At 32.5% G+C, this 12,107-nt stretch overlaps 1 protein-coding gene across 1 annotated transcript; it reads left to right on the plus strand.

Annotated features, from left to right (window-relative positions):
- The first annotated feature begins 9,068 nt into the window (after positions 1-9,068).
- LOC143588039 (large ribosomal subunit protein eL13z-like) lies at positions 9,069-9,985 on the plus strand. Its single transcript, XM_077069156.1, has 4 exons — positions 9,069-9,181; positions 9,277-9,407; positions 9,491-9,652; positions 9,734-9,985. The coding sequence occupies exons 1-4, from the start codon at positions 9,073-9,075 to the stop codon at positions 9,983-9,985; spliced, it is 654 nt and encodes a 217-aa protein (XP_076925271.1). The 5' UTR covers positions 9,069-9,072.
- Positions 9,986-12,107: the final 2,122 nt, after the last annotated feature.

Genomic DNA, 12,107 nt, shown 5'->3' on the forward strand with positions numbered 1-12,107 from the left:
TCGCCATATGTTGTTTCTCCATATGTAGCTACCACGAATTTGTATGGATTGAGTTTATTTTCCTTATGTATTCTGTTATAATGGATGACTAGTTACATATATGTATATTATTTCTTCTTTTCATAAATGCAGTACTAATATACTTTGCGGTTAAAGATAATGATCAACTAGTTTACGCATATATATGTGGGTGATTAAATCAAATAATGAGATAATTTTCATACGAAGTCATGAAGATGATGTTACATATATGTCATATGTGTACAAATATGTATTTTAGAAATTTTAGGAGAGAGAGAGAGAACAATGATTTTTTGTATTCCCGATTTACCCTTTTATCATTAATTAACTTCCTTCATTTTGGTTTTATTTACAATATTGCCATTATGATCCTTACCATTGATCTAATATATCAATGGTCTAGATTTAATTTAGTGGTTTAAAAAAAGAAACCATGGTTCTTAATGGAACTCTCCCCTATATATATATGTATATATATATAAAAGACTGTTTTGCCCTTGAGTTAACAATTAAAATTAACAAAGTTAATGTTTTGGACCTAATTGGCAAGAAATAGGAAACCTCGATGGTCCCAAATGCAAAAAATAAAAAATTTTTGGACGAAATTCGCATTATTTACCAAACATCAGGGACGATTTTGGCACTTTACTCTTTAATAAAAGACGAGCGAACACTTTCGACATGCTACCTCCAGGCCTATTAATGCTTCTAACTTTTATTAAATTTGAAACATGTGTGTCAGCATTGACTTTTCCTTTAATGGTGATTAAAATATAGTGTGTGAAACATGTCATACTAAAAATTATGCTCAACTGAAGCAAACTATTCACAAAATTGAACAGGTTAACGTGCTATTTTTATGTGTTTTCATTATGGCAAAGTCGAAAGGCCCCCTGAAAATTATAAAAATTCATTTTTCATAGTGTAGCTCAGAATTAATATTGTATTGAAAAAGTCTTTTTTTGAAATTGGTTCATAACCAAAATTTTTTTCAATTATATTATATATATGATACTGAGAATCAAATTTTCAATAGATGGACCGTTCTCAAAGTATGTTTTTGCACTTGCATTATTATTATTATTATTATTAAGTTTATTTTTTAAAAAAAATCATTTTTCTGATATAAATAAAATTAATTTATATACACATAATATAAGATATAAGCATAGATGTAATCATTTTTTCATATACAGTATGTACTTATTTACTTTATTTATAATTTATTATTTTGATCATATCGTGTATTACACGGGCTCTAATGCTATATATATATAAAGAAATTTGGCCCCAAAATTTACGTGCTTCGGCTGGTACTTACTTTTATATACTTATTAAAACTTCTATTTTTTCTGTATATATTAACTTCTCTAGTTAGCTACTTGCCTAATACTAATTCTAGAACACAAGGGTCTAGTTTGGTTTTAAGACGTGGAGCCTGTAATAACTCGGGTTTTTTCACGTACGAGTCTTTATCTATTGCCCGACCCCGTTTTATGATCGGGAAATTTTTACACTAAAAAAGGTATTACGTTTATCAAGGAATTTTCTATACAAATTATATTTAATTTATATTATTTATTTAAAATATATTTAACTTTCAAAAGTATACGTTTTGACCCGAATATAAACTTTAATCCACCATTGTTCCTGTCTCAAATCTCCAAGGGCTAAAATGTAATTTTCACATATTCTTTTTATAACTCATTTTAACCAAATCCAAAACCCATGAACCGTTAACCTGTTTTAACCCAAACCATGAACCCGTTTAGTTAACTTGTGCCATAATTAACGATCAAAACTTGGAATTGAATTAGGGTTGAGATCTCTTTTACCATAAACAGCCTAAACCACTCAAGTAATTAGGAAACAAGATCTTATAAGACGTGAATTTGATTTTTTCGATTAGCCCGACTTAACCAGCAATTGATTATATAACTTAGGACTCATAAGAATTTAATTTAATCTCGTCTGCACCTCCTCTATAGCCCAGCGTGTCACACCCCCAACCTAAGGCGGAAATGCCGGGGCGTGATCCGATTGCTCACAGCTCGAAGATACTATCATATATAAAATGTGACAATATCTAATTAATTATTTACAAATATTACACACATTATCCAAATATACAAAACAATCCAAATACACAAATATGAGTTCATATAACGAGTATCTTGATTATATCCTAAGGTCTTGTCTACGTGTCCAACTTCAATCTTCAGGCAACCTGCATATGCGTAGAAAATGGAGTTTTTGTCAACAAATATGTTGAGTGAGTTTACCACCAAGTTTTGACACCAAAATAATGTTAATATGATAAATAAGCAAAAAGTAATAAATGCGGTAATGAAATCAAACCATAAGCAAATAAATTGTCGATTTAACCATTGCCAAGCGAATCGGGTGCCGGTAAATCAACCATGAGCAAATAATGAGAATAAGACCGTTGCCAAGCGAATCGGGCGGTGGTCAATAAAAATGAGAACCCAATACATGGGGATATGTTAAGCCAATCAATACAATAACACATAAGCATATAACAAATAGATCTGATTTATCACACACAATTACACGTTTGCTATTTTTGATATGTATGTATATATAGATATGTATATATAGTATTATATACGCATATGTCCCCAAAACGTTTATGAAAATCCAGTAAAATAGGGGAATGATAAAACTCACCTTAGATGGAATGCAAGTGATTAGTAAATACGATAAACAAGTAAGGTTTAAACGAGTCGTCCACTAACGCATCCAACGAGATTAATGATCAGAATCTGAAACTTTGTGATATTAAACTATAAATAAAAATGAACTTAATTCCGCTAGAATCAATCCAAACGGGCGAGTAGAACTCTAATTATGTTGATTTTAATGTTTAAACGAGTCGAGTCTGACTAGAATCTAAACTTTGATTCGGGAGTCGGGTTTTGGTCAGAACCCTTAAAATTTAATTACGAGAAGAAAAGTCTTTTGGACCGAACATTGAATCTGAACAGAAGTATGAGAAAACGAGAAGTCAAAGTTGTTGATTGTTTTACCCTTTATCGGGTTTTGAAGCAATTGACCAGTCAACACCTTCAATAACCGAAATTGATTGAAGTTTATTGACTAGGGAATATGTATGAACGATTTTACAGTTTACAACTTACCCGGAAAGTGAAAGGATTGATGAGAAACGGAAGTCAAAGATCCTAACGCAAGCAAAGTCAACGAACAAGTCTTGAATCTTTAACGATCATGCAAAAACCAAAGGGTTTACGAGCTGGGCAGAAGGTAAGACGGCTAGAGTATGATCTTTAGGGTTTGATTAAAGTTTACAGCAGATGGTTATGTCTTGTTTATATAGGAAAACATAAAACGAACTAATTATAGGCTTTTTGGCCCGTTTAAGCAAGTAAATACGTTTTAAGGGAAGAATCAACGATTTATACATAAAGATCTGGTCCTGGACAGTAAGAAACGAATTAGCACTTGTATTTTAGTTATAGGATGTTTACTTGGACCTCAATTCACTCAAACATGCCTAAAATAAACGATTTTATGCCTTAAACAAGTTAGGAAACGAAATAAAGTTAAACGATTTGACCAGTGGTTTGGAGGCGACGCGCGATGGGGGTGAGGGGTCTCCCCGCGTGTCGCTCCGGCTAGCCAAGGAAGGAACTTTGGTTTTTTTGGCAATAATGGTCCCTAAACTTTCTAAAATGTTCAATTATGATTATTTTAAAGTTTAAACCAAGAATAAATAACTTTAAGAACTTTAAGGGTATAAAATGAATATTAGAAACTTATTTAGTTATAAATATTTGATTTTGATTAATATTAAAGAACTAAAATATTTCCGAGTCGGGTTAAATGTTAATGAGAACCCTATACAAAAGGGATATGTTGGACCTCTCCGAAACATTATCAAGTAAACAATTAAACATGTAGCAATTAGCAAATAGCATTCAACTGATATTCACACAATGATTATGTTTGCGATTTTATTTATATATAGACAGAAAATAACATTATTAATTATCATTTGAAACTATATCCCCTTAAAACATATTTACTTGCTTAAACGAGCCCAAAAACACATATTTAGTTCGTTTTTGTTATTTCTATATAAACAAGTCCCATCCATCTGCCACAAAACATTACACAAACCCTAAAGATCATATTCCAGCCGTCCTACCTTCTGCCCAGCTTGAATCCTCTCGGTTTTTGGTGTTTTGTTGAAGAATCGTTCATATCCGTTTGACTTTGCAAGTTCAAGAACCTTTGACTTCTGTTTCTCATCATTCCTTTCACTTTCCGGGTAAGTTGAAAACTGTAAAATTGCTCATACATGTTCCCTAGTCAATAACCTTCAATCAATTTCGGTGATTGAAGGGTGTTGACGGGTCAATTGCTTTAAAACCCGATAAAGGGTAAAACAGTCAACAAGTTTGACTTTACGTTTTCTCGTGCTTCTGGTCCGATTCAACGTTCGGTCCAGAAGACTTTTATTCTCTTAACAAAATTTTAAGGCTACTGCCCAAAACCCGACTTCCGACTCGCTGTTCGGATTCTGGTCAGTACCAGCTCGCTTAAACATTTAATTCAACAAAACTAGAGTTCTAATCATCCGTTTGGATTGATTCCAGCGGCATTAAGTTCGTTTTTATTTATAGTTTCATATCACAAAGTTTTAGGTTCTGATCATTTATCTCGTTTGACGCGTATTGGACGACTCGCTTATCCGTTGACTCGTTTATTCTTAATTATACTCACTTACCTTTAATCTAAGGTGGGTTTGATCATTCCCCTTTTTATACACTGTTTTCTAACGTTTTGGGTACATATGCGTACTTACTCATATTTTCTATTATATATATACACACACACACACACTCAAAATCGCAAACATAATTATTGTGTGAATATCAGTTGAATGTTATTTGCTAATTGCTACATGTTTAATTGTTTACTTGACAACGTTTCGGAGAGGTCCAACATATCCCCTTGTATAGGGTTCTCATTAGTATGATCATACGACCGTCTTAGTAACCGGAGCCCGATTCGCTTGGCAAAGGTAAACCGACAATTTAGTCATTGTAATCAATGCCCGATTCGCTTGGCAACGATTCATTGGCACACAAATATACTTGATTTTGGTTTGTTAAGGTTTGATTGATTATTATCACATAGATTGGTTTGCGCATTTAACACTTATTATTTATTATTTATTTATTATATAACTATTTGTTGTGTCAAAATTGGTGATCATCTCACTCAACATATTTGTTGACAAAACTCCATTTTCTACGCATATGCAGGTTGCCTGAGTTGAAGGATGGACACTTAGAAAGACCTTAGGGTTATATTGAAGACAAACTTGAATTTAAGTGGTTGTATTTATTTATTTGAATTGTTTGGTTGTATTTGATTATTGTGTGTATTATCTAAACAAAATAATTAATTAGATATTGTCATTTATATTTATGATAGTATCTTCGAGCTGTGAGCAATCGGATCACGCCCCGACATTTCCGTCTTAGGTTGGGGTGTGACAGAACCGTTCAATGTGATCACATGTTTCGTTTCAAGGTCGTTTTAATTTGAAATTTTTGGTCTTTAGGTTAAGAAAACAAGGTATAGTTTATGATTTATAATCATAACCAGTCATGAAAAACCAAACTGGACCACAGAGTTTTGACGTGTGTAACCTTTTATATTTGTTATATTGATCGAGATGACAACCTCTTCCCAAGATGTCCATGCTAAATCATGTCGACCTACTGACTTTTAATCATTAATTCGATGGGATTTTTAGCCAAACAGATTCTCCCACTTGTCCTAAAAGCGAAGAAATTATTTTGGTGTCCGACAAGTTATTTTGGTGTCTGACGGGATTATTTTGGGGGGAAAATTCCCAAAATAGCCTATTTTGAAAATAGATTCTAGTTTTGTCCCCCAAACTAAATAATTCCAAAAATTGCCCTCTCTAACTCATCTTTGACCATGTGTTAGGTAATCTAACGCGTCTTTGACGACGTGTTGCATAACACGTCGTCAAAGACGCGTTAGATTTCCTAACATATGGTTAAAGACGCTAACATGTTGTCAAAGACGTGCTAGATTTCTTAACACATGGTTAAAGATGAGTTAGGCCTCCAAACACGTAGTCAAAGATATGTTAGCACCAAACGCATAGTCAAAGATATGTTAACTTTTTGTTTTGTTTTTTTTAATATTATATTTTTATAACTAGTTTTACTTATATTTGTTTTACTTTTATAACTTTTAATATATAAAGTTTTATATTATTTCGAATATACTGACGAGAAATGTTTACTTTTATCTATGGACCGACATAAATTTTATTTAAAACCGAGCGGGGCCAAATTTTATTGAACATTTCGATATTGATTTGGCACGGCTCGAGTTTGAGTGAGTTTATGTCGGTCAGTAGGTAAAAGTAAGCATGTTTCGTCGGTATATTCGAAATAATATAAAACTTTTATATATTAAAAGTTATAAAAGAAAAACAAATATAAGTAAAACTAGTTATAAAAACATAATATTAAAAAAAAAACAAAAAGCTAACATATATTTGACTACGTGTTTGGAGGCGTACCTCATCTTCAACCATGTGTTAGGAAATCTAACACGTCTTTGACGACATGTTAGCGTCTTTAACCATGTGTTAGGAAATCTAACACGTCTTTGACGACATGTAGCATAACATGTCGTCAAAGACGTGTTAGATTTCCTAACACATAGTCAAAGATAAGTTAGAGAGGGTCATTTTTGGAATTATTAAGTTTGAGGGACAAAACTAGAATCTATTTTCTAAATAAGGCTATTTTGGGAATTTTCCCTTATTTTGGTGTCCAAAATTTTCAGTCTCTAGGCTAAGAAATTTTCAAACTTTTAAAAGAACGGCTTAGTTTAGGGTTTATACTAGAAACCAGTCATGAAAAACCGGACCATAGGATTTTAACCTGTGTAACCTTCTTAAAATTTTACTTGTATTTTTTTTTAAGTTGGTACTTCAAGTTTTAAGAGTTGTGAACTTTATCGCTTCTTTATTTTGTTAGTATTTTATATTTTCTTCATAAAGCCTAACAAGACCACAAGTGTTTGGTTTACAATGGTCAAAAACTGTTTAATTCCCATCTTTACAGTTAAATCACAAAACCATTATAATTTGAAGCATCAATTAATCATATAACAATGATCCCTGCAAGTTGAGAACTTGTCTTGATTGGATGTTTAATATTTTTACTAGTTTGTTTATTAACATTCACATAAAACTGCAGAAAACATTTTCAAAGATGAACCCACAAGTTCTAGGCCCGGTATTGCCTATTGTCGCTGTTGAACTTGTGAGGTTACTGAAGAGATGACATCGTTTAATGCTTTTGCTAAGTTGCGTCTTGATAGGACAAACAAACGTCATTTGGGTGCAAGGCTTAAGAGGGTTGCAGAGGCGGAGAAGGAAGAAATGAAGTAGGTGAAAGGTTCTTGGTTGCTTGGTTGGATTAACTTATGTCTTAAAACTGTTTTGAATGTTATTTTGGAGTTAGATGGTTTGTGCTTTTCATTTTCTGAAGTTTAAACTTTGTTTTTGATATGATAAAAAAAAGATGGTCTGTGTTTTTTATTTTCTAAAGTTTAAACTTTGTTTTTGATATGAGAAAAAAAATGGTGTGATTAGCACCAACTTCAGTTATTTGGGGTGGTGAAAAAGGTTTTTCATTCTCTACTACTTTTGAGTTTTTAACAAAGTATTAACAGTTAAAAAGTATTACTGTTGGCTTGCAGCTAAAATTTAACCAAGTTGTATTCACACCAACCGTACTCTATAATTACCTGACGCTGGTTAATAATCACGCAACGGATATAATAATTATGCAGCCTATGTTTATGATTACAGAAAATTTTTCAATGTTCTCCAATCGTTTTTTTTCTAAGTATAACAATATATACTAAAATTGAAAAGTATACTAGAGTTGTATGGGTTAAAATATAAAACATAAAAAATTGTAGTCTTTCACATTTCGTCTTTTTAACCATCTAAATCGTCATAGTTATGTCTATGTTACATCCAATTATCTCAATCATTGATTTCGTTGATAACGGGTCTCTATCTCTTCCTGTACTTTATAGGATAAAATCATCAAAACTCCACATGCCAGTATCGTGAATGCTGTAGCACAGCCAGCCCATGGCTGGCATGGTCCTGAGGATTCATAGAGGATTTATAGACCTGGGGCGAGTCGAAATAAAAAGGCTCATAGGCCTAACGAGTAATGAAAAATATAAGCTAATATTTTCTAATGACAATTAATATTAACAATAAACATAACAAAAATATGGTATTATATTCTTTTTCCTTTTTTAGTCTGGGTCTAATAATTTATATTAGATTTAATGGATTGCAAATTAAAAAAAGGTTTTAGCCCGATATACCAAATCCAATATATAATATTTTATAAGGTTTAAAGCTCCTCCCATCTTCAACTCTGCCGGCTAAGGTTTCAGTCTATTTTTCAGGTACGTGTCTCAAAAGCTTTGATATTTAATTTTTAATTTTTCATTCTTTTAATATATCTTTGTCAAAACCGAAAGGAAATTAAAAGAATATTCAGATAGTGGAAGTGTATACATATCTTGGGAAGTTACATATATGTATCTCATACGAGATAAATATACGTAGATTACGAGCTACATATATGTACGTCCGCAATCTACATGTTTTTTAATTTTCTTTTTGGTTTTAACAAAGATAAACTATCCACAAAAAGGAATGAAAAGAATCAAATTTGAAAAAAATAAGTGCTTAACTGGTTTTTATGAGCTTTCAAGTATTTTAATGATTTTTGTTTGAACCCTCCCATGTGTTGATATATGTCTTTAAATCAACATAAACAAGGATTGCTAGTATGTTTTAGATTGTTAAAATTTTATTTCCAAATATTTGATTCTGGTATTGATTCTTTTCCTTGTGAGATTAAATATGTGAAGCAACTATACTTAATAAAGTAAAGTGGATGGTGCTTTTGCAGGTAAGCCATGGTGAAGCATAACAATGTTATCCCAAATGGGCACTTCAAAAAAGATTGGCAAAACTATGTCAAGACATGGTTCAACCAACCCGCCCGCAAAACCAGGAGACGCAGTGGTAGGCTATGATGTTTCATCTTATTTAGTTTTTACCTCTGTGTCATTTAACTTCTTATTGTTTCACTGTTTTAATATTTCTATATATATTTACAGCTAGGCAAGCGAAGGCGGTTAAAGCTTTCCCAAGGCCTGCGGGGAAACTGCGTCCGCAGGTTCATGGTCAAACCTTGAAATACAACATGATACTTAGGGAGGGCAGGGGATTTTCACTTGAAGAATTGAAGGTGAGACGTGTTGGTTTTGTATTAAGTAATTAGTGTATATCTGTTATTGAATGAATTTTTTTTTTTTTTTTTTGTAAAAACAGGCTGCTGGTATTCCCAAGAAACTTGCTCCAACCATCGGTATTGCTGTGGACCATAGGCGCAGGAACTGCTCTTTGGAAGGTTTACAAGCCAATGTTCGGAGGCTTAAAGCCTTCAAGGATAAGAAGTTAGTTGTCTTCCCAAGACGCGCAAGAAAGACAAAGGTAAAAGTTATAAAATGTTTCATCAGTATTATAAACTACTTGCTCTTTATAAAATATAATGTGGTTTAACCTTTTTATCAGGCGGGTGACTCTACACCAGAAGAGCTTGCAACCGCCACACAAGTTCAAAGTCCGGTATTGCCTGTTGTTAGGGAGAAGGCTGCTGTTGAACTGGTGATGGTTACTGAAGAGATGCGATCATTTAATGCGTATGCTAAGTTGCGTCTTGAGGGTGCAAACGAGCGTCTTTTGGGTGCAAGGCTTAAGAGGGCTGCAGAGGCGGAGAAGGAAGAAAAGACACAGTCGAAAGGTCTTGGTTGCTTGGTTTGTTAATTTATTATGACATGAAACTGCTTTGAATTTTATTTTGGATTTAGATGGTTTGCCTTTTTGTTTTTTGCTTCTGAAGTTTAAACTTTGTTTCTGATATGAAAATAAATAAATAAATAAAATGGGTGATTAGCACCAAATTCAATCATTTGGGTGGTGAAATAGGTTTTTCATTCTCTACTACTTTGTTACAAGGTATTAGCAGGTGATGTATTTCTGTTGGCTTGCTGTTAAAATTTAACCAAGTATTTACAATTTTACATCAACTGTGCTCTATAATTTCCTAAAGTAAATAAATATTGGTACATTAATGTACATATATATATATATAAAATAGTTTTATGCAGTCTATTTTTAAATTACCCACAATATATTGATTTTTAGTTTTTTTTATTTAAGTATGTAACATATACTAAAATTAAAAAGAATATGTTTGATTTATGGTATATTTAAAATTTTAAAATTAATAATGAAGTCCATTAAATTTATTTTGTGTTAAAAAACCTGTATAAGTAGATCGATGAAACATAAAAAAAGATGTAGCTTTTCGAATTTTATTTTTTTATTAATCTAAATTGTCCTAGTTATGTGTCTATGTGATACCACACAAATTTGTGATGTGCAAAGTCAGATCGGTTAGGGGTTTAGTCATGACCATAATCATATCCGAGCTTAGATTATAGAAGATTGTTTAACTACCACTGTATGGCTGCTTAATCATTGGTCAGCTAACTTTTGGTTATAGGTCGGTTTCGGTTAAGTTCAGCTAATTATCTGATGTATTTTTTTTCTTTGTCCTGGTTGAGAATGGTTGAGTTACGGTGTCTCAATCACAATATTGAAGTTTCGAGGCGTAAATATGCCGGTTTCAAGTTTGTTTATGTTGTGTTCATTTAAATAAACAAACGAACATGGGCATGTGTTTCATTCGTTCATGTATGTTCAGTTATGATCGTTCATTGATGTTTGTTTACATATTAAAGTGGGTTAACAAAGACGCATTAACCGTAAGTTCGTAACCATAACCAAATGGTCTGTTATTTAGATTCACCTAGCCATGATCGTCGGTCTTGTTCGTTATGGTTAATGGTTTGATTTTCAGTTTTGTCGGGTTTTGCTCACCTCTACACTTGTATTGCAGATGTTCTAGCACAAAAAGAAAATAATAATAAAAAAAATGATATTTTCGAATTGATTGTATTTAAGGAAGTTAGCATTATAATTTAATACTAATATTCCATTATATAAATCGTTAGCCGAGCCTGTTTTATAGGCATTGTTTTTGGTGACTTTTTTAATTAATTAATAAAAACTTGGTACACAAGTTATAGAGTTATAAAACTAAACCCATCGTCACGTCTCTCATTCTTTCTTTCGCCGGCGTTGCTTCTTTTTGCTCCATTGACGGAGACTTGCCACCTCTCTTTGTGACGCCACACAAGTAAACTTTCTTCTCTTATTTAAAACCTTATTTTTCTCTCTCTCTTAGATTTCGCCTTTTAGCTACTTGCATGATGTTGATTATAGAAAACATGGGTTTTCATGATTCAGTTTAAAAATGTGAAACCGTTTGAAAAATCACATGTTTAGTTTTGACTTTTGAGGTAGGTTGTTTTGGAAAATTTTTGTCTTTAGATTGAGAAATTTTCAAACTTTTGTAGAACGGTTACTTTATCATTTATACTCGAAATCAGTCACAAAAAACCAAAGCGGACCATAGGATTTTGACCTATGTAACCTTTTATACTTGTGTCTTTTTAAGTTGCTACTCTTAAGAGTTGTGAACATTATCGCTTCCTTATTTTGTTAATGTTTTATATTTTCTTTATTATAAAGCCTAACAAGACCATGCATGTTTGGTTTTGTAGGTGTTACTCGGGTCAGCCTGATCGGGTTTTAGGTTAATCGGGTTTCAGGTTCGGGTTTGTTGGGTTCAGGTTAATTGGCTTTCGGGTTAGTCGGTTAATCAGGTTATCCTATATTTTTAAGCTGATTTTTGTGTTGGTAACATGTGGATTGCAATATTTCTCATTCCAATGAATTTTCAATTTCTTTTTTAAGTAATTATCTTATTATTGCATATAGGTCTATACACAAACCGAACGATCACGAACAAGGGCATGTT

Source organism: Bidens hawaiensis, unplaced genomic scaffold, assembly GCF_021521415.1.
Source record: "Bidens hawaiensis isolate Kalapana, Puna unplaced genomic scaffold, B.hawaiensis_p1.1 tig00035957_1, whole genome shotgun sequence".
NCBI lineage: Eukaryota > Viridiplantae > Streptophyta > Magnoliopsida > Asterales > Asteraceae > Bidens > Bidens hawaiensis.

Coding starts and splice junctions, on each gene's coding strand:
- LOC143588039 (XM_077069156.1), top strand. CDS start 9,073: ATGGTGAAGCATAACAATGTTATCCCAAATGGGCACTTCAAAAAAGAT. Junction 9,408..9,490: donor TTTCACTTGAAGAATTGAAG/GTGAGACGTGTT, acceptor TTGTAAAAACAG/GCTGCTGGTATTCCCAAGAA. Junction 9,653..9,733: donor GACGCGCAAGAAAGACAAAG/GTAAAAGTTATA, acceptor CCTTTTTATCAG/GCGGGTGACTCTACACCAGA.